Source organism: Solanum tuberosum, unplaced genomic scaffold (assembly GCF_000226075.1).
Source record: "Solanum tuberosum cultivar DM 1-3 516 R44 unplaced genomic scaffold, SolTub_3.0 scf00241, whole genome shotgun sequence".
NCBI classification, from domain to species: Eukaryota; Viridiplantae; Streptophyta; class Magnoliopsida; order Solanales; family Solanaceae; genus Solanum; species Solanum tuberosum.
Genome location: NW_006239165.1, coordinates 286,955 through 308,243, shown reverse-complemented (window position 1 = coordinate 308,243; position 21,289 = coordinate 286,955). Strand labels below are relative to the sequence as shown.

At 31.0% G+C, this 21,289-nt stretch overlaps 2 protein-coding genes and 1 long non-coding RNA gene across 3 annotated transcripts; 2 read left to right on the top strand and 1 right to left on the bottom strand.

Annotated features, from left to right (window-relative positions):
- The first annotated feature begins 9,912 nt into the window (after positions 1-9,912).
- On the top strand, positions 9,913-11,764 carry LOC102581458 (uncharacterized). Its single transcript, XR_368095.2, has 2 exons — positions 9,913-11,395; positions 11,509-11,764. It is a non-coding gene; the product is annotated as an uncharacterized lncRNA (long non-coding RNA).
- Positions 11,765-13,788: 2,024 nt separating this feature from the next.
- LOC102581123 (uncharacterized) lies at positions 13,789-14,805 on the bottom strand. The gene is made up of 2 exons (XM_006357065.2): positions 14,298-14,805; positions 13,789-14,123 (listed from the first exon to the last, which is right to left on the bottom strand). The coding sequence occupies exons 1-2, from the start codon at positions 14,514-14,516 to the stop codon at positions 13,818-13,820; spliced, it is 525 nt and encodes a 174-aa protein (XP_006357127.1). The 5' UTR covers positions 14,517-14,805; the 3' UTR covers positions 13,789-13,817.
- A 3,216-nt stretch (positions 14,806-18,021) lies between these two features.
- On the top strand, positions 18,022-20,296 carry LOC102580783 (uncharacterized). The gene is made up of 3 exons (XM_006357064.2): positions 18,022-18,666; positions 18,959-19,223; positions 19,833-20,296. The coding sequence occupies exons 1-3, from the start codon at positions 18,121-18,123 to the stop codon at positions 19,895-19,897; spliced, it is 876 nt and encodes a 291-aa protein (XP_006357126.1). The 5' UTR covers positions 18,022-18,120; the 3' UTR covers positions 19,898-20,296.
- Positions 20,297-21,289: the final 993 nt, after the last annotated feature.

The window sequence follows — 21,289 nt, the reverse complement described above, 5'->3', positions numbered from 1 at the left end:
ATATTTTACTTTCATAGTGAAAACTAAAAATTGTATCCGAGTGATCAAAATTGTATTACATAACTGCCAAATATATTTTTCTTTTATTTATTACAAAAATGTTACTGATTGTATCCCAATATAATCTAATCATTACATATAAATACGAATTAAGAAAGGATACAAACTTATTTGTATTCATTTTGCGTTTGAAATACAAAATGATATTGAAATACATAATTATTTTTGGAATACAAACTGAGCTAGAAAAATAGTTGCTACAATTTTAAAGCGAAATACTAATAAAATAACAAAATTGGATATTGTAATATAAATACAATTATTTTAATACAACTTATTCTATGTTTTTCGAAAACAATATTTTCAGTGAAATAATAATAATATAACAAACTATATAAATACATTTTAGTTTGAATACAACTTAATTGTATCCAGCAATCACTACAAGTCAACAAAAATCTGTATACAACCACTAATTAGTTGATGGTTTTTACTCCATAGTTGTACGCTGTCCAGAATTGTTATGATTGTATCCCTATATTACAAAACATCCGTAAAAAGCTATAAATCCCGATACGTACAAAGATTTCACTGATTTAATCAAGAAAAAAAATAACAATTATACTCGACATATGTGAATATTTCATCCAAACAAGAAAAAAAATCAAAAAAAATACCTGACTGTTTTTCGATTGTTCACTGGATGCGACAAATTTATATTCCTCAATTTTGAAAATTTTCGTTTCAAAAAATATTCCGTATTCAACTTGAAGAATCTTTGAAAGTTATAAGATGAATGATTCGGAAGACAAACTAAATTGTTTTTAATATTTTTTTTATGTTCTTAAGAAGAAAGAAAAAAAAGTCTCGATAGAAAGAAAGAGATTTAGAATTTTTTTCAAAAGGTAACTGCTTTGTATTTAAAACCTTTTTTTTACCTTTTTTGAATTTTTTTGTTCCATGATTTTCTCTTTTCTGTTATTAATTTTGTATTCTTTCAAATTAATCAAAATAAAATAAATACATAATTAATCCATTAACAAACTAAAGTAATGACATTTTTAATAAATAATGAAACTGTTGCTAAGGAGTCCCACTAAAAGATAAAATATTGCTGTTTTGAAAATTTTCCCTATAAATAATAAGAGAGGGAAGGAAATAATTAAATTTGGACTTTGGCCCAAACCCAATTAAATTGGACTTTTGGCCCATTTGCTCTCCTTCAATTTTCTGATTTGTCTCATTGGGCTTTGGCCCATTTTCCCACTATTTGGACCTGTTGTGTATTATTTAAGGCTTTAGGCCCATTTTGCCTTTGAGATTATGTATACCCTGAGCGTATACCAGTGTATACGGATCGTATTTCATGTCTATTTTCCTGTATAGCCACTTTGATTTGTATTTTTTCATTGAATGTGTATGATTGTATTTTTTGAGACATGTGCATCAATTTCAAGGGGGCTGGCCGACTCGAAAATAAAGAAATTTGGGCCTTCATGGCCCAAATGGAATGCGAAGGGAACAAAAGGGAGTTCATGATGAACTCGAGCAAATTTCACATGCAACCGAAAGATAGTAAGAGTTAGAGCTTCGAAATAACATAAATAATAACATATCTACGACAATTTATCACATTAACTCTTAGAATGACATAGCAAGATGAACTCGATCAGACTAGATGCGGAAGATTTGAATAAAGGGAGGGGGGGACAAATTCGAGAGAGAAACTAACGGCCACAAATCATGCTAACAAACAAAATTTTATACTCAAGCTACTGCTCCAAACAGATTCGACAGAGGAATAAAATCATGATGGTATAAGCAAAACGAGCTACTTAATGTACCATACGTCGAGTATCACAAACGCTTTGCGATGTAAACCACAAGGATCCCAACAGCTTCCAAATTCCCAAATTAAAATAAAATAAACCGTGGAATACTATCTAGAACAAAACAAAACATGATGTGAAAGATTAAGGCCTGCTGAAAAATTACAATGCCCATATCAAAATTGGTGAGCTTTCAAAATCACGAGAGGCAAATTGACAAAATACGAACCCAAAAACGGCATGCTCACTTACTGTCCAAACTAGAATAAAAATTACACAAAATTAAACATAAACATAAAGCTAAAATTAACTTATCCCTATCAATAGCAACAAGACAAGTGATTCAGGATCTCGAAAATATGAGACAGGGAAAAATATTTCGAATAATCTAAACGGAGGGGAATGTAGGCAAGAATATGTTGACACAGATAAGAGTCAGTTGAGTAGATAGTCTGAAGAGACCTAAAAGATGAGGAAGGGGTGGGCAACTGCCTCTAACTCATAGTAAATAATATAATATGCAAACTTCATGTCAACTAGCTAGGAAATTTTACCCTTCACTTTACTGAGAAAACAACAGCAGACAACGACAACAGTAGCAACACGAGTAAACTATCGATGCTACAAGACGACAACAACAAGAAAATACAAACTCAAAAACAGCAAGGCAAACATACATGAAGTAACTAGCAAAGTGAGTTCACAAAGAGGAACATAAGAACAATGATGCTAATATAGGCCATAACATTAGCTCGACATCCAAACCTAGCCAGAATTAGAAGAGATTTACCTTTAAGGGAGCAACGATTGGGACCAAAAAACTAGCAGGGACCAACGACTTCACCATTGGAACACGACTCCAAGGACTCCGAGGACCAAGAACAAGAACTACACACGAATCTGGATTGTGGTCTCCAACGTTCCAAAATACTATTCTCAAAAATTCGTATGTAACCGTAGAACTGTATATATTCAGTGAGTTTTGGTCTTTTAGGCTAACTCCCTCTTCCAAAAAAAAAAATCCACTAAACAAAGAAGGATCATGAACTATTTATTGAAGACTTCTCGGGTTCCAAATTGTTAGGGGGAAATGGATAAAAATTTGGATGGGGCAAGGGCCCATTTCGAAATTCAAAATCCAAATCCTTTCACCATTAAAGGGATGCATACTTTTTCTGAAATTTTCTCTCTATTATGGAAGAGGAAAGGGGATGGATGGACTCGATATGTTCGATTGTCCTTGGGGTGAAACGTGTCTTGATCTCACAGCCCCAAGGATGAAAATGCTTGTTGTTTTTCCTGCTAAAAGAGATGTGCGGGTGTACTGTTGACGACAAAGATTTGCAACGTACTACGTGCACGCAACGATGTTGTGAGCACGCCGTCTCCTTGTGGATGTTAGCGTCGCTTGGGATTGTCGTTTGGTGCAATCGTTGGCGTCGTTCGAAGCAGGCGTGAAGATGCCGTGTGGTATCGCTGTGAACTGTTGTTGTACGCTGGAAGTGTTCTGGGTTTCCTTTTGAATTGGAGTTGGGTCGGGTCGACTGGGAATTGGGTGGGCTGGTCTTGCTGGAATATAAAGGGAATTGGGTTTGCGATTGGGGGTTGAAAATAAGAATGCGGGCTGCTGAAATTGGAAAAGGCCCCAAAATTGGCCTATTAGAAAATTGAAGGTAAGATTATCAAGTGAATAGATTTGTAATTTGAGAAAAGACCATGTGAGTTACAATTATGACCAATCGAAGTCTCGACCATAGCCGAATTAAACTATTTTTGTGAATTCGATTAAAAATCAAAATAAGATGAATTAATATAATTAATTTATTAGCTTATTAATCTCAACGAGATGGAATAAATAACTTAATTATAAACTAATAGATTTTCATATAAACTAATTAATTCAAAATCAAAAACTATAATTCAAACCAAAACCAAATTAATAAAATATTTATTTTAGCAAAGAAAAAATCTTTGATATGGTTTTCAAACACTTATAAAATATACTCATTACGTATATAATTATATGAAATATATTTATATTCAAAGAACTATAAAAATTGACTGAAAGGATTTAAACTAACCTCGAAACTATTTTGAATTTTATAAAGCTGATTATTTTAAAGCGTTTAGAAATTAAGAAGCTCAAAAATTAATTATTATCGGAGAATGTCAAAATTAGGTGTCAACATTTCAATTTTGACATATAAGATTACTATGTCATTGTTTATCATATGTAAAGGACGTCGGAGTTCGCTTCTTAGTATCTACTCTTCTGCATTCAAAAAAACATAGCATAGGGAGTTGTTGGGGGATCCTCAGAAAATTGTGTAATGTTAGTAAATTCACAAAGTTGAGGTGGTTGATGATGGAAGTGAAACTATTTGAAAAGTGATATATGACACAAAAATGTGGGATAAAACATTACCGGAAAGCTAAATAATGAAGGCATCCCTAAAAGTTAAATAACCGATTCATTTCATTCTCCCTATTGAGCGAACTTGTACCGACTAAGAATCCAAAAACTTCATTAAGCAAAACTCACAAAATCAAGTAAGGGAGTTCCTGCAATTAGACAGTTTAAAGTCTGTCAGAAACTGAAAATATAGCAACACATAGCAAAATAATTTAAATCTTAGAATTCCTCAAAACGGAAGAAAAAGTTCGAAACTTTATCCTCCAAATTGGCACCTTTTTAGCACAGAAACTGGAAATGAGCAAATGGTAACTTCAGAAAGAGCAAAATATGGTCAATTAACACCCTCAGTGACCCCAAAAATAAAGGAGGTAAACTTTAGAAAGACTGAAATTTTCTTTAAATTTACTCAAGCATTTACTCTTCCAACTTCATCAACATTGATGAGAACAAATTCATTTCTATTAATCAGCAGGGTATAGAGACATGATCAAATAAATCTTGATATGATGTTATATTTCAGAGAATTCATTTATAAAGCGATCAAATAAGTCTTGATACATCGACAGGTGAAGGAGGGGGGAAAAGAGCTAATCACCCACAATGAGTAGAACTTTTAAGGTAAATTTATATGCCCATTAGGTATCAAATAGTAAGAAAGTCATGAAATCGATAAAAGTGATAGATTCTCCAATGAATCTATGTGTGATCAGCATGTTCAGATGATCATCTCTGTAATTAGTATAATAGAGGTCTATCATTCTTGGAACCAAGTTGGGTGTTTGAGAGAATAGATGCTCCATAAGTGTATTGGATTGTTGGTATTGTAATAGTTCACAATTCATTTCCATAAAACGAAAAGACATTTGAATGCTTTATAACTTTACAAACACACACAGATTGTTAGAACTAAAATAATCTAATCCAGATTCTTGATTCTCCATACTTTTCTTCCTATAAAGGAATTTAATTACATCACTAACCCAACTCAGAACCATCAAAATCCAACACAATTAAAAAAAAAATTGAAATCCCAGATGAATCATAACTTTGAAGGAAAAAAAAAGTATTGGCAAAGTAAACTAATTGGGTTGTAAATGCTTCCAATAGTATCAAATATTTGGATTGTATTTATGTATGTCTTTTGGATGGAAGTTGTGTTGCTTTATGGTGATTTTCATAGGAATTGTTGATGTTTATATAATATATTTTTTGTAGTTTGAATAGCTTACAGGAAAGTTTATTCCAAAAATAAATGTGAAAGTCAGATGTAGACTGACCTTTTACACTTTTTTTTGTTGGTGTGGGTGGTTCAAATTTCGGCCTCCCACTTGAAGAACCAACTGCAATAGTTGTTGCCATCACCCCCACGTCACTTATTCCCAAATGCCTGTTCTTTTTGAAATTCCTGTCAGTAGTGCTGGGCGGAAGAGTCTGTTCCTTTTCCACGTATGAAAGAATGGACAAAGTTATATGTGTGTTATTTTAGTTTCCCCAAGATGACTTCCTTAACTGAATTTGAAATAGTTTGTTCGACAAAATCTCATGGACATGATTAACACACAATGATTGCCTTTGTAAATATAAAGAGTCAGGAAAAACTCTTTAGAAATAAGCATATATTCTAAACTGTTTCTGATCAAGATATATGGTGTTGCAACAATAGACGTGTAGAAGTAGCCATCGGAAATGACAGATCACCTTAGCGCAAGTTATGCCAAATATGTCTTTCGTCGTCATAGAGAGCATTCAAGTACACAAAACTTGTGCGCTTCTTCTGTTTGCAGCCTGGGCATTCAAGTACACAAAACATTTGCAATTCATTTGATATTGCCATTTCTCCCTCAACATAGAAGAGTCCCATCTGTCGAAAAATATCACATACATTATACGTGTTAAATTACTCATGAATAAATATAATTTATTTTTTTATTTAGCCAAAGCTAGACAACCAGAAAATTAATAAGCATACTCTTAAATGATCGGCTTGAAGTATGACTTACAGAAGCTGGTGATGAAATTTCTGCAATAGAGATAACCTGTCGGCCGGTACGAGTCACCACCATAGGAGGGGCAGATGAGCTTGTTGAGGTTTTTTCTGACGCACGACTTAATAACATTGTTTTGTTTCCTTTTGCCCTATGGTTACACCTAATAATATGTTTAGTAGGTTCTTTAAATGCAAATTAAAGCTAGAGAATAATGATGAAATGTGAGTACCAGTTGATGAGTTCTACTGCCTGTGGGTAAGTTGGATCCACACGTATTGTGGAATTGAACCTATTCTGCAGTGACAGCCCTGTATAACACATAACTTATATAACGTTTTGTTATTTTCGAAAATTATGTTGGTAAAAAGTTCAGCCCGTATGTACCTTGATAATTATCAGTAGATATTCATATACGTACTCCTTCCAAGGATTACAATAAGATCTGCATCTGTTTCCATTTTAGCTTTAATTTCATTTCCTTATATTTCTCCAAAATCCTCCCATAGAGTGAGGAGAAATTGATTTTTCCCGAGAGCGTGAAGAGAGAAGATTAAGTACCATGATAACGACCAGACGATAACTGATGATCCGATCAAACAAATAAAAAAATGTTTACTTATTCAAAATCTTTTCATTAAATGAGAAAATATAAGGTGAAATGTTATACTTACTGATTGTCACAAATGGTAATTTCTCGACACTTATATGACTGTGACCTGCATATTTTTTAGGACCATAACGAAGAACGATTGTTAGTATATTTGCTTATATAATACATAATGAAATGTTATAAGTGTGTGTATTAGTAAACATGTATATTTTAGCATGATAATAGCTATTAGGATCAATATACCAATTTCAGCAATATAATCAACGATCATATAAGGAATGCGGTCAAAGGTTGTGATATTCAGCTTGGTTGGTGGTGGAAGCGGTTTCTCAAGTTCGTTAGATGGTTTGACATGTTCAATTACTATTTCTTTGTCAAGAACCCAGTAAAATTTACGTATTGGCTTGCCGTATGAAGTTGACGAGACTTTAATTCTTGCGGTAGAAATGAGATAGGTATCCATGAATGTAAGCTTATCTGCGTACTGTTCAATTTCGTCGACATACATAACTGCCTTAATGTGGCATTCTTGAAAGTAAGAGTTATAGAAAGCTGAGATTATACTACTCAACAATGCAAATAAAGTCTAACTCTAAGCACTTATAAACAGGAAAATCGAGGAAAAATGTTCAGCAGAGGTAAAAAGAATATTCATGAGATAAAATATAATGAGCTCACCTCTTCATTTTCCAAAATCAAATTTTGGAATCTACATTTCTTGTCATGACTTTCTCGCGGGAGTCCGATTTCCACAATTTGAACTTTGCAAATCCAATCTCGTGTGTCAAATGCTATTTGATCGATGTTCAATCTTAGTACCATGTCTGTATGAAATATATTTAACCAAACAGTAGTATCTGCATGATAACATCACTATTGAGTCAAAGTTTTTTCTTTTTTGTAGTTGCATGAACATGGGCGATTAAATTAGGAACATGCAAGGACATAATTACCCTCCACATACTGAAAAATCAGAAAATGTAATGAAAACACAATATGAATACTTCGAATCAAATTAGGAACATGCAAGAATATAATTATCCCTAACATGCTGAAACATTAAAAAATATAATAAATACCCCCAAATCTGTCTACTGAGTAATAAAATTGGAATGTAAAGTGAAAATAACACCTCTAATTTTGTTCCATTTTAATTTTCTACTTTGGTGACAACCAAAATCTGCAAGAAAAATTGAAAATGGGAAGAGGAAAAACAGGAAAAGGGCAAAAAATATCAGAGAAAGGGAGCAAAAGTTTTTCATGAATGGAAGCATAATAAATTTGTGTTCTATGAGTAATAAATATATATAATACAAAGAAGACACGTCATAGTATAAGTATATGTGTCTTCTTAAAACTTGGTGGGGGGGTTTGATAGCCAATGAAGTTGTGCCAAAAAAGAGAAAAAATTATTACATTTCATAGTAAAATTTGAACCGGCTTTGGTCTAATTATTTAGTGATGTGTCTTCTGACAATTTGATGAGTTTTGAAAGCGAATGTAATTGTGCCAAAAAAGAGAAAAAGTTATTACATTTGACAGTACAATTTGAACAGCCTTTGGTCCAATTTTTTTTTGAACTCCATAATTACATAACTTATGATTTTAAGATGTTATTCACAATATAATTTAAACAACTTTTGATCCAAGTTTTTTGTTGAACTCCATAATTACGTAACTTATGATTTTCAGATGTTATTCACAGTACAATTTGAACAGCCTTTGGTCCAAGTGCTTGTTCATCCTTTAGAAGTCCCCTAAAATTAATGGTAAAATTACATAGTTGCCCTTGTGAGTCCTTTAAAAGTGCCACTTCTAAATAAGAGTAATTTATAATTTTGGAAGCAAAGAGTTAGTATCTTATTATATAATATGTAAAATGTTTTTTCAAGTTAATAAAATGTTAGTGATTTGTTACAATAGAATATGTTTGTTCTTATTATCGAAAATATATTAATAGATAGTAAGTTTTAAATAGATTAGTTCAAAAATTTTAAAATATCAAACAAAGTTCTATTACCTTTTCACTAAACATATAATGTTATCACTAGAATTAATAATATATTTTATCTAAATAATTTGTGTTGATTTTCTATTTGAATTAAGTATGTTTATTTTTTGAATTGAAGAGAGTAACTTTTGCAGTTGGTGTAGCCGTGTAGGTAACTTTTTATATAGCGAGATAAAATATATTTTTAATATAAAGAGGAAATAAGATGAGAGTGATATTAATATAGATTAGCTGAGAATCGGTAAGTCAACATTTATAATAGAGTAAATTTTAGGTTTAGGAAACATAAAAATCATATTTGTATACTATAGCTATAGTTTGTATAATTGCGCTCCACAACAAACTTTATGTTTGTTATGACTATTAATATGTATATTTCGGTATACATATACGAATATGACTATTAATATGTATATTTCGATATGAATATACGAATGACTATTAATTTGTATATTTTGGTATACATATACGAATATGTCTATTAATATGCATATTTCGATATACGTATACGAATCAATTGTATAATCTGTGTTTGTATAAAGCGAGAAAGAGAGAAAAACAAAAGAAAACAGGATAGTGAAAAGATCTGTATTTGTATAATTATAAGTGTATATGACGAAAATATATGTATTTGTATTTGTATATACAATTTTCTCTCGCTTTATACAAATAGAAACACAATTTATACATTTGTGTTCGTATAAAGTGAGAGAGGCGATGTGAGCGAGATCTGAGAAGGTGAGCGAGATTCGCTGGGCAGAGAGGCGAGTGGCAAACAATTTTCTATGAATTAAAATTAAATGAAACCGTTGTATAACATTAAATTTAAATTAATAATTTGCTATTTCATATAATTTTTCCTTATAAATCAGTGGCTGTGAATGGTAATTGTTCAAAATTAAAGTGGGCCGCATCAAACTAAGCCTCATCAGAACTAGTCCAACGTTGAGGTTTATCTATCCCAGCCCAGTCCACTTTGAAAGAATATGAAATTAGGGTTTAAGAGTCAGGTTGGGTTGCTAGTAGCTATAAATAACCTTATGGTGTTATAACGAATGTATATTAATTTGCGCTGTTTTCTTCGCCGGCCGCCGCCTCAATTTGGTGCTTCTTTTTATTGATTACGATTTTTGTTTGAAGCTTTTTTGTTCATTGAAATCAGGTGATGAGAAAAAAACTGCAACAATATGATGGTAAATTCCATGATTCGTAGTATTTAAGTCTCTGATGATTTCTTTATATATCTGTAACAGAATTAGATTTTGGTGTTAGATTAATTTCTGGAGTTTTGTTGTTTTGGTTATAGTATTTGGGAGATATGATGAACGAAATTGGTCCGTGTTTCTGATTGAACAGTGACAGATAACACCTTTCTTTTTTACTCTACTGATCTCTCATTATTATTGAGTATTATTTTATATTTTTATATTTTATTGCCAGATTTGTGAAAAATAGCTCAGTGATTGTATGCCTTGTGGCAATATACGCTATACCGATCTAAAGCATGAGTAGATAAAAAAATTTCAAGTATGAGAGCTATTTGTATTTTCCTATTTGAAACTGTTTTAATGTGAATTTTTTGAAAATTATTTGGGTCTTCTGCTGTGATGAATTCATGAAAATTTCACATGTCAGACTTCAGAGAGAAATCTATGAGAAGATATTCATGTATCTGAGCAAAATTTACACTTTTTATAGTTTTACATCACATTATACCATTGATTGTTTGCAACTTATGTGTTTACATGATTTAAATTTTTGCTAATGGTTATGAATCACAGAAATTCCTTTGCTAAGTTTTGGATGTTGTTAATTATGGCTTCACACAAGAGTCTGCAGCAGGTGCCTGTTAATGGTAACCCGTCTGCCGCATGAAGCCTAAACAAATCCAAGATGAAGATCCATTAGAGTTAATTGTACTCTCTTGACACAATATCTTGGATATATTTATATATATACACTGTTTTCAATGGCATATCTCAGACAACGGGTATTTTCTTCTTATTTCTATGAGAAACTACCTTTTGCACGGTGCCTAGATAACGCTACTTATCACGATTGGAGGATGTTAATTTTTATCCCCAGCATTCCTTCAAATTAATAGTAGTCAAATTATTTTAAGCATTGATGAGATAGCGAACATGTAAGGAGATCTATTTTAAGCTTGGATCAGCTTGGATCTTCAATGAAATTTTCTTGTTACGCTTGGCTTCTGAGCTTTCTACTCTTGAACTTGAACTTACTTTTTAAAAAACCTGATTAAAAAAGCAGGGATCTATTGCCTTCTTTGTGAATGGGTCTCTCGTAAATGTCAGGGATATCAAGAATTGCATTGTTATTGGGTGAACCACTTGACTTAATTTATGATGGAATGGTTCAGTAAACGATGATACATTATTATTTAGGTCAATTTTGTATTAGATGTATCTGATTTAGTCATTTAACAATTGTCGAAGAATCTGAAATACTTGAATTAGTACAATTTTACTGGATGATAAAATCGAAATCAGATGATGAGAAAAAAACTGCAACAATATGATGGTAAATTCTATGATTCGTAGTATTTAAGTCTCTGATGATTACTTTATATATATGTAATATACTTTGGATTTGGCGTTAGATTAATTTTTGGAATTTTGATGTTTTGCTTGTAGTATTTGGGAGATGTGATGAATGAAATTGGTCCGTGTTTCTGATTGAACAGTGACAGATAACACCTCTTTTTTTTACTCTTCTGATCTCCCAAATTTTTCTATTACACTTTTTAGTCTTTTTTTTTTAGATTTGTGAGATACAGTAGCTCAATGATGGCATGCCTTGTACTAATATATCATGTGACTAATGTGATTATTTTACTGTATTGCCATACGATATATTCAATTTGTTTTTAATGTGATTGTGTTATTTGGATATTCTCTGCTGTGAAGAATTCATGAAAATTTCACATGTCAGACTTCAGAGAGAAATCTATGAGAATACATTCATGTATCCTGAGCAGAATTCACGTTTTATCTGAACTTTGGGTTATTTTTTCCAAAATAGTTATAACCAATTTAGTTACTATGACGAAACATAACCAGTGCACAGTTTTAAGAGTTCTCAACAATTCAACAGACCAGATTTATTAACCTATCAATTTTAACTAAGGTTAAAAATATTCTCTATCTTGCTCTTGTTCTTCCAAAGTGGTGTATTGGTTATTTCGCTTTATCTTTAATTAGAGGTTTTGAGTTTAAGCTCAGTATGGAGAAAAATCTGTTGAGATGTCCCAGCCACGTAGAAGTTGCACTCTTGCCACATGTTGATTAAATAGAATAAAAAGCAAATGAGTATTAATCTCAACTCCGATAATTAATATTGCTTCTATATACTTTAAAAAAGAAATGTAATCTAGTATATATACTCCTTGATTTTCATTTTGCCTTGTTATTAATTTCACATACTTGCTAACTATTAATCCTATTTTTTCTTTTAACAAATCAAGAAATGACAATTTTTTTAAATTTATAATACCCTTAATTAATTTCAAAAAATGTAGAATTGAAATATCTTAAAGTTTCAATTCCGATTAAAAGAAGCCAAAATGATAAATTTATTATATTAATTATTGTTCTTTTAATATGTGTTAATTCAAAAGTGGAAATATATTTAGGGGCAGAGGGAGTAAATACAAGTTATAGCAAAAGAACTATACATAGACATGTTACCAGAAACATGGATTAATTTTTGAGTTACTAATGAAATAAAAAGCTCCTAGAAATTAGAATGATATGTATACAACTCAATTGTTTATATGGGCTCAGTAAAATATAAAAGTTTGGTGTAGAGTTAATTTTTAAAAGCTCTTAAATAATGAGATTTGATTAAAATATAATTTTTTTTATGTTTGGGAATTTGGGTTATTTATCAAAAATATTTGTCAAATAATGATAAATTATACGGACAAATATTATTTGTCTAATTTTTCTTCAAATTTTACTTGGAAAATCTATGACCAAATGGGTCCTAAGAGTTCTCAACAATTCAACATATCAGATTTTTTAACCGAACAATTTTAACTGGAAAATGCTAAATGATCAGAAAATTTGGTCAAATTTTGGCCAGAAAATTAAAAAAAATTATAATATTTTTTTATTTTAAAACAAATTGATTTTTTTTTCATTTTTTAGTTAAAATGTATTAAAGTTAAAAGGATAAAAATATTTTAAAAGGTAAAATAACATAGATTAAATGTCATTCTGCCCAAAAAGATTTTTCCATTTTAACTAAGGTTAATAATACTCTCTCTAACTTGCTATTTTTCTTCCAAAGTGTGGTTATTAAATTAACATGAGTTGTGGTTGATTACTACTTTATCTTTAATTAAAGATTTTGAGTTTAAAGATTTTGAGTTTAAGTTGAATATGGAGAAAATACCGTTTGTGCAGCCATGCGTAGAAGTTGCACTGTTGCCACATGTTGATTATATAGAATGAAAAGCAAATGAGTACTAAATTCAATTCCCAAAATTAATGTTGTTTGTATACACATTTAAAAATGAAATGCAATTTAGCATATATACACCTCGATTTTAATTTTTTGCTTGTTACTAATAATCGCATATTTCTTAACTATTTATCTACTATTTTTTTTTTTTATTGGTTCATTTTGACAAATCAAGAAAGAATCATTTTTTTTTATCATTTTGAAAAATGTAAAACTTCCTAAAAAATTTAAATTTTTAATTCATCCATTCATAACTAAAATAGGGTAAAATGACAAACGCATTATGTTAATTATTTTTTTAATAGATGTGTTAATTCAAAAGTGGATAAATAATTAGAGACAATAGGGAGTAATAACAAGTTATAGCAAAACAACTATACATAGACATGTTGTTACCAGAAACATGGATTGATTTTTGAGTTACTAATGAAATAAAAAGCTCCCAGAAATTAGAATGATATGTATACAACTCATTTGTTTATATGGGCTCAGTAAAATTACAAGAGAATGCTTTGGTAATATGGGCGAAATTTGTTGGTGCAGGTAGAGCTTTTTTGTGAGTCTCCATAATTTCAATTTCCCATAGAGTTGCTTTTTTCCTATGAGGAACATCATGGGTAACAATGTTCCTCCATGGTGGTATTCCTCCAAAGGGTCTCAGGAAATGGCCATATCGCGTCTTTAGACGAATTTGATATAACGATCCATCTTGTTCAGCCTCCCATTCTGTTGCGGAACATAGTTTCTTAGGCAACGTCTGCATGACCTTTCTTGATCCCGTTACCTGTTGAGACATAATATAAATAGGAATGTTGTCGTGAGATATCTGATCTAATTTCCAGTTTCCACTACAACAAAAGCCCTCGTAGCTAAGTTGGTTGACTATCTGGACTCTTGATTCCCCACATCCTACCCCCAATTTGGAAAAATGTGATGAAAATGATGGTTGAGAAATTACCTTAGGAAGTAATGGAACATTTGAAGCTGTCAAGTACTTTCCATGACAACTTTTAAGGCGCAAGTATTGTTGGCCATCCAAAAATTCAACGGCCCAAAGTGCATTTACAGTTGAGCCATCACGTTTTTGGCGTATAGATTTCTCATCATTGCTTGCTGTGAGGTATTTTCCATTGTGCGTTTTCAGACGAATAGTTTTCGCATTCTCCAAGTATTCCATATGCTAATTAATTCCAAGCCTCAAATTCAAAATCGCTCAGATTAATTACAAACTTGAAGAAAATGTTACTAATTTAATTAGGAAAAAACAAACTCTTATATACAATCTATGATGATTATGACTATTAACATTCAAAAGACCCTTTTGTATACATGCATGAGAGAATTGATCTTTGGAGGATTGAAAGATGTGCACATATATTTGAAAGGGTCTTTTGAAATTATTAATATATGGGAGAAGCCAAAGTCTAAAGTGAAGCTAATTCAAATGATATTTGCAAATACCATTTTGTTCTTGTTATGAGATGTAACCTCTTTTGTTTTACCAGTGTTTCATTGTTTGGCCAAGATACATTGTTGGAGAACATTTCGGAAGTGCGGTAAGATATATGTGGGGGAGAATTTCGATCTAAGTTGTATATTTTAGTTCGGAGAAAATGTTATAAAATTACCCCTTAATTATAAGAGTAGGTTTAAAATGGTCTTTTAACTATTCACTTATTGAATTTAATTCATTAATTATTTAAAAAATTTATCAGGTTTGATCTCTTAACTACACTTACTGATTTTGAATATTCGAAGGACTAAATTTGGTAAGTGAGTAATTAAGGGACCGTTTTAAACCTACTTCTATAGTTAATGGACTATTTATGACATTTTTTCTTTTAGTTTGCATAGTAAGGACAAGACATTTGAATTTCGACGTGTTATAAAATATTTTTATATTATACACATTTGATTTAAATTTAATTTTTTTTTATGTGCTTTTTTAAATGTCAAGTAGGTAGATAGATAAGTTAACCATTAAAAAAATATTACTTCTATTAATCACACACTTTCAACTCAATAAGTTGTAAAATCTAAGGTGTTTTCTAATTAAAGCTGAGAGTGTATATAATTTAAGGACATGATATACTCCTCCTCCTTGTGTTCCAAATTACTTATCCCCTTTTAAATTGACACGCCTATTAAGAAAATAATAATTAATATAGCGAGTTTACTATTTTAATCTTATTTAATAATGAAGAATTCAAAATTCAAGAATTTTAAGAAGTTCTATCTTTTTAAAATTAATTAATTGAGGATACAATATGTAAAAATAATTTATCCTTTCTTGATTTATCAAAATGGACAAATAAAAAATGAAAATTAAACAAATAATTATGAACAAAGAATATTTCATATGATTAACTTAACTCTACTCAATGGTAATAGCTAAATACAAGAATTGCACCGATACTTAACCTAATACCTTATGACATGTACACAGTCATACAACACTATCCATGTTTCCAAAGACACCTGTCGTTCAAGAAAATTCGCAACACTTGAAAACATGCAAAAGAAATTTCCAAAATCTTAAAATGTCTTTATATGACCCTTTTTAATGTGTTTAGTTGCCTAATTAAAACGAATTATTGTAAAAATATCTAAACGAAAATTACTCACAAGTTCATGACTGGGTGTGCCTTGTCAAACTGGCCGACAATTTCACATGAGAATCAGGAAAAATAGAGTATCAACATGTGCTGATTAATTAAGCATCCCAAACGCCAAATTAATGAAACTCTACTTATAATATGTCCACCGACGTGACACCTCGCTCCATCTGTTCCGTAATAATTGTCATGTTTTATTTTTCAAAAATTATTGATCCTTTTTAAAGTTAATTTATTTAAAATTTTAATATTAAAAAAATATATGAAAAATATTATATATAAATTGTAATTTAAAATATAAATATAGGAAAGGAAAACATCCATCAAAGTTATAAGTAATTTGTCTCATAAAAAGTAATATGTGACAAATCATGAAACGAAAAGAGTAATTACTTGAGTTAGGACTGATCAACAGGAAACAAAGTAAGTAAAAGAACAATATAATACATTGATTTAGAAACAAATTTTAAAATTGAATTTTATGAGTTTGCATTCATAATTCTACTACTTTCATCAAACTTAATGTACTGAGTTTATGATCTAATATTTATATATATTTTATAAATTTATTGACACATATATATAATCTAAGCCGAAACATGTTCAAAGCTTACTCATCGGATAAAACACTTCATAATTGGCCTAAGGCTTGTCAATGAATAAGATTTTGATATGAAAAATGAGATAAATCAAATTATCTCATAAATTAAGATATTTCATGGGATTGGTTATCTATCATATATATATGAAATAATTATCTCATCATTATATTACAAATATGAAATAAATAATGTTAAAATTAATTAATATTCAAATCAAACTCAAGATAAAATAATTCTAGTTTTTTTTATTTAGAAACTATATATTACTATCTCTATTATCTATCCTACCACATGACCCCTGAGAGCCCCAGAGTGGGGCACGCTGGATTCTTGAAAAATTATACTAATGTTTTATAAGAGTTGATTTTTTAATTCATCTATCACATAAGATGCCTTCACCTAATACAAATACTTGATTTTGTGGTCAGTCTGGGACCAAACAAATGACACAAGTCACGATCATTTGTTACATAAGAACTATAAATTAGTAAAAAATTGCTTTCATGTTGAACAAATATCTAGGGATTGTTACATTACGTTACGTATCTTAATAACAATTGATCTAATTTTTTTCATGCACATTGATAAATGAAACAGATGTATATACATATGTAGATTATATCTGATTAATTAAAAACATTAACAAATTACTTGTTTAGTTTGTAATCACATAATAGGAAAATTACGCTCTTTATAGCTTATTTCAGTCAGATTCATATAAAAGTTTCACTTATTAAAATGAGCAAGTCATAAATCAAATGCAAACGTGATGCAAATTCAATTCATCAAGGATATAACTTTTGATCGGAGGATGTGGAGGTCGAGAATTAAGGTAGAAAAATATTAGTAGGTAGTCGGACATATTATATTGGTTTCCCATTCTTGGAGTACTAGTTTTATTCCTTTTTTTTTCTTCGTATTTTTTTTTATTTTTCTTACTAGTTGTTGTTTCATTAGTCTCGATTATTCTACTATCTTATTGTTGTTTTTGTTTGTTGCTAGTTCTCTTTTTTACATCTTCCTTTGAGTTGAGGGTTTAACTTCGCTACCCTCTTAAGATAGAGCTAAGATATACATACACTCTATCCTTCTCAGACTTGTGAAATTACACTGAATTTGCTATTATTATTATTATTATTGTCATCGTTATTTCTTTCAATAAATCTATTCAATGTAGTTAGGTAAGTAAACTTGTAGTCATATCGGGGAAAAATAAATTGAAATGAAAAGTAAAAATATATAGAAAAATCCATGTGATTTGCATACACAAAAAATACTTATTAAGTTTTGATCGACAAAATTATATATTATCATATTATATTATATTAGTACAAGCCAGCAAGTACTCCCATGAAATTAGCGGGGACACTATATATCAAAAAAAGAAAAGAAAAAAAAGGACGTTAAAGTCAAAGATTTCACACAGACAACATATTACCTACCTGCCCGTTACACAATTACGACATCTTACATACATTAATAATAGCTGTTTCACAAACACACACTCTTCCTTTTTTCCTCAATTCAATAAGATCATTGGTATTTAATTTTTCTTCAATTGTAAATGGAATTTTTCCAGAAAGCGAAATCCGTTAGGCTAAAGAGCAACCATGACAAATTCTTACACGCTGATCCTGATCAAGAATGCGTATACCAAGATCGCAGTGGATCTACAAGGACCGTTAAATGGACTGTCGAATTCCCTGAAGGATTGGACAATGTGATCCGTTTAAAAAGTATTTATGGAAAATACCTAACGGCTTTAGACGATCAACGTCTGTTCGGGGTAACGGGTCAGAAAGTTGTCCAAAGTTTGCCTAGTAAATTGGATTCATCAGTTGAATGGGAACCTATAAAAGAGGGATCTGTGGTGAAGCTGAAAACTAGATATGGGAATTTTTTAAGGGCGAATAGTGGATTACCTCCTTGGAGGAATTCAGTTACACATGATATACCTCATAGACATCAAGATTGGATCTTATGGTCAGTTGATACTGTTGAGGTACTGCCTGAATTGCCTGATGAAAGCGTTTCGCAATCAGAATCAGTGGGTGATGATGATTTGAGCTCATCTTTTCGTCTAACATCTGCTAAATTTTCCAGGACTCAGGTTTGTGTTCACTCTGTTGATGCTACATTTTGATGCTAAATGGAATTTGGTTCGCGAACAAAATTATGATGATGATACTATATTGTTCTTATGATTTATTTGGTTCATTATATCAAAATTAATCTGAAACAAGTGCTTAGTTTAAACTAAGATAAATTTGGATAAGTATCAAGTATAAATTTGATTTTGTGGTCCGTCTACAACCAAACAAAGTGTTCTCATAGTGTAAATCAATGTGTTCACTGTATCAAATTAAACTGATGTCTTAGATTTGTATGAAATTAATGTGCAGTCTGTGAAATCCGAAGGTAGGCTTATCTATTACCATGTGGCGGATGAAAATGGAAATGTGAATGATTCAGCGGAAGGGCCTTCTTTACAATTCAAAGGGCATGGATTAGAGGAACTGACTAGAAAGTTGGAAGAAGAAACAGGGCTAGAGAAGATTATTGTTTGTTCGCGTAACAAATTCAATGGGAATTTATATCCTCTCCGTTTAGCATTACCTCCAAACAATGCAACTATGCATGTTGTTGTAATGCCTGCATCGTCTAAAGGTCAGTATACTTTATTAATCCTCTTTTGAAGAATGTACAATCAGCTGGAAAACTTTTGCAAATAGCATGAGACACATAGTTTTTTAAAACAGAAATGTGATTCTACAATGACAATCGTGTTGTAAATTTGTTACTTCGTCTTTTCATATACGATAACAAGTCTATGAAAGAACTAGTCTTTTCATTTGGATTTAACATTACTAATATTTGATCGTTCGTCTATGAGTATTATGTAATGCAGCCAGATTCTATTACTAATATGTTTGCTGATCGTTCATTTATAAGGTACTATAACTCTCTGTGATAAGGGACAGTCATTAGGCCTTTAGTCTATTTGAATAAAATGTGTGCATAAGTTAGGAAGGAAAGTACTATAATCGAGGAACCATAGATCAAAACAAACATCAAGAGTTGGTTGTTCTCGTCTAAACTAAAGTTCGTCTTTTGTTTGCCCAAAAGAAGTAGTCCTCAAGTGAATCTTTTTGACTATCTTTAGTGTATAGATCTAATCTAGGAGCTTTCATGCTTTGACCTCTGTCTGTTGGTGTTTTCTTCTGTGGTTTTGTAACCCTGCATCTTGTTCATGAATGGCATTGTGCTGCTGGACAGTGGCAAGAGAGCTGACGGCAGATGTTCTTACATCCAAATGGTCGGTGTTGAAGACTCTATCGTGAAACATTTTGCTTGCCAGCAATAAAGTAATTCAATATCTTCCCCAGAACCAGAGACGGATTCAGGATTTGAAGTTTATGGGTTCATATGTGACCTCAAGTTAATCTAAAATAATAATTGGGTTCATAGTCAAATGTTTAGTTGATTTTGTAATACATATAGTACACGGACAAAAGCTATTGTGTTCACGTGAACCAGTAGACAACACTCTAGATCAGCTCCTGCCGGAACTGTAGGCATTTCTTTATTCTTTTGGTATATATTAAGTGAATGTAATGCAACCAAGAGATGCAGATTCCAGTTGAGAGCATTATTTATTTGTTGAGAGTTGACAAATGCCACTTTCTTTGACTGTATATTTTGGTTACATATCAAGTTGAAATATCCAATTCCTTGCAATATGTCGTTATGATTTTCTGTTACTTTGTTGGTATTCGGTTCGAATTGGAGCCTGACTATTCCAAATTCACACCGCAAGGATTTGGGGTTGATAATCTTGATGTACAATACAAGGGATGCAGTATTAGTATTCTAGTACTACTCTCTCCAAACAAGCCTTTTCTTTTGTTGCTTCAAGCAATCAGTCTTCAACACACTGACTCAATTAATTCGATTTCACACCATAAAAAAACCTCATTATCAGGTTCCTACTAAGGATGACTTTATTCTCCGGAATCGAGCACAAAATATTGATTCTCTACTCTAAAATAAAATTCAAGTTCTAAGAACAAAATAAAACTAACATATCATTAGGCATATTAATAAAACAAAACATCTTAAACAGCCAACCTAGCAATTCTTCCAACAATTGAGATAAGAATCAGAGTGATACTCCAAAATATCACCTTTTTATAATTACTAATCCCTCTTCAAGAATCAAATGAATTTTATAAATAATCAGGTTATAGTTTTAAATAGAAACTTTAGTTTTTATACGTTAGGTAGAATTTAAGTTTCGTGCTTAGCTATAACTTAAATTTCACCTAATTACTCGATCCATTCATTTTTATTTGTTACCTTTAGACTTGACACATCTATTATGACATGGTTATTTTAGCACACAACCACTATTAATTGAGCTTAATTCTTCTAGATATTTCTGGATGAAATTGGAAAATAGTCACTTTAGACCACTAATTAAGTTTTATAGTCAATACTAGATAATGTTGCCCGTGCATAGCACGGGCCCAATAATATAAATGATATATTTTGGGGCTAATAACCGAGTTTTTGAAGCGATTGTTTGCGTGGATAAAAGAATAAGTTTTTTGATCACAAACCTGTACTTTCTTTGACGCTATTTAAGGCATAATAAGACTACCCACATACAACATTTTTTGAAATATTTTATGTTGTCAATTATCATGATTTATAGTATTTTTACGATAGATTCA